The 1,755-nt window shown below is 36.0% G+C and overlaps 1 protein-coding gene across 4 annotated transcripts in view; it reads left to right on the top strand.

Annotated features, from left to right (window-relative positions):
• The window catches only part of LOC118736943, a 38,836-nt gene that overhangs the window by 2,801 nt on the left and 34,280 nt on the right, over positions 1-1,755 (top strand). For 3 of the 4 annotated variants that reach the window (XM_036467108.1, XM_036467106.1, XM_036467109.1), the window contains 4 exons: positions 1,091-1,231; positions 1,292-1,434; positions 1,504-1,634; positions 1,698-1,741. In XM_036467108.1, coding sequence (XP_036323001.1) covers positions 1,091-1,231; positions 1,292-1,434; positions 1,504-1,634; positions 1,698-1,741 — 459 coding nt within the window. The remainder of the gene's footprint in view (positions 1-1,090; positions 1,232-1,291; positions 1,435-1,503; positions 1,635-1,697; positions 1,742-1,755) is intronic. The other variant, XM_036467107.1, reaches the window with a different exon arrangement.

Raw genomic sequence — 1,755 nt, 5'->3', positions numbered from 1 at the left:
AAAAATACAACAAATTTTCACCCAATGTTCAAACTTTTTTCTCAGAAAAGTTAGAATTATTTTGAGAATTTTAGTCCAATAGTGTGTAGGTTTTAAGTGGCTAAAAATTACCGTTGATTTTTTAGAAAGTTTTCGCCGAAGGTGTTTCTGGTTTCTTCCATATTCGTTATATTGAAGCAAATGCGACAAGAAATTCTAAAAAAATCAACGGTGATTTTTAGCCACTTTAAACTTGCTCATTATCAGACTAAAATTGCACGGGCTATAAAACTACATACCAAATCAAAAAATTCTAATAATTCTGAGAAAAAAGTTTGAAACTTAGGTGAAAATTTGTTGAATTTTTTGTAGTCTCTTCTTCTTATTTGTCACTACAACCGTTTGTCGGTTTGGGCCGAGACCAAAAAACTTCTCCAATTGCTTCCCTCCTGCGCGAATTTGCGCCGTCATCCACAAAAACCGGGCTGTAGATCTTGCGTAGAATAGTTCTCTCGAAAGCCCCCAAAGCCTTCTTATCTTTTTTCGATATCGTCTAAATTTCTGCGCCATATAAAAGGACTGGCATGATGAGAGATTTGTAGAGCGTAAGTTTTGTTCGTCGAGAGGGCTCTGCTTTTCAATTGCCTACCGAGCCCAAAGTAATACCAGTAGGCAAGAGTTATTCTTCGCTTGATTTCCAGGCTGACGTTGTTGGTGGTGTTTATGCTGGACCTAGGTAGACAAAGTCCTTCACTACTTCAAAGTTATAGCTGCCAACAGTGGCGTGTGTCCCGAAACGCGTTGACTTTTTATATGTTTCCAGGAGGTACTTTGTCTTGCCCTCGTTCACCGCTAGACAAACCTCTTTAGCTTTTTTTTCTACACTGGTAAATGCTGCGGTTACGTCCTTTTGTTGTAGTATTTTACAAAGTTTAAAACTTGAGTTTATATTGGTTTTGTTAGAGAATGAAATGTATTTTAATTGAATATTCTTAAAAATTAATAATTCAGCATATGTGGCAAACAATATCACTTTGGAATGGAGTGCTATAGATATGGCCAATACTATATGTACAAATGTATATGTAATTGTATGTACGCTGGTTTACAGGTTCAATTTCTACTGGGAGCAGCTGGTTTGGTAATGATTGGATGGTACTGTCATCGAAAATATAATATCGGCATTATTTCCATGATTATTGGTGCTGTAATTTGTTTTGGATATTTCCATACATATTTGGAGTGTAATCGTGTATGTAGTAGTAAGCAGTCAAACTTTACTTTAAATATCAAAACTTACATAAATCTGTAGAAACTGGAAGCTGAACGTTTATTGGAAATGCTTGCACGTCATGAGCAACAGGAACCGTCGGAGCCCAGTTGGTACAGATCGATTGTAAACTTTTTTACTTCCAGCGAACAAAGAGAGAAACAAGCGAAGAAGGAATATATAAAGTTAGTGTTGACGACTTGCGTTCACGCTCAATTAATTGTGAATATTTATTTATTTTTGAATTTATCTAGGCAATCGAGTGAACTGAATTTAGGTTTCTGTCGTCCCGATCATGTTTTCCTGATGTATGCAAATGATTTGTTCCTAAAGCAGTTGGGATTTTTAATCGATAAATGCGCAGAAACTATGGAAGTACTTAAAGGTATCTGGTCTATAATACTAAAGCCCTGCAAATGTATATGACAATGAATAAATTGAATTGCAGACAACTTAACCTTTCCCTTCAACTATTTGGCATCTGTTCTCTTGGTGGTTTTGATTGG

The sequence above is a fragment of the Rhagoletis pomonella genome, unplaced genomic scaffold (assembly GCF_013731165.1).
Source record: "Rhagoletis pomonella isolate Grant_MI unplaced genomic scaffold, Rhpom_1.0 Rhpom_scaffold_00004, whole genome shotgun sequence".
NCBI lineage: Eukaryota > Metazoa > Arthropoda > Insecta > Diptera > Tephritidae > Rhagoletis > Rhagoletis pomonella.
Note: the sequence above shows the minus strand (reverse complement) of the source record. Positions and strands in the feature narration are given on the sequence as shown.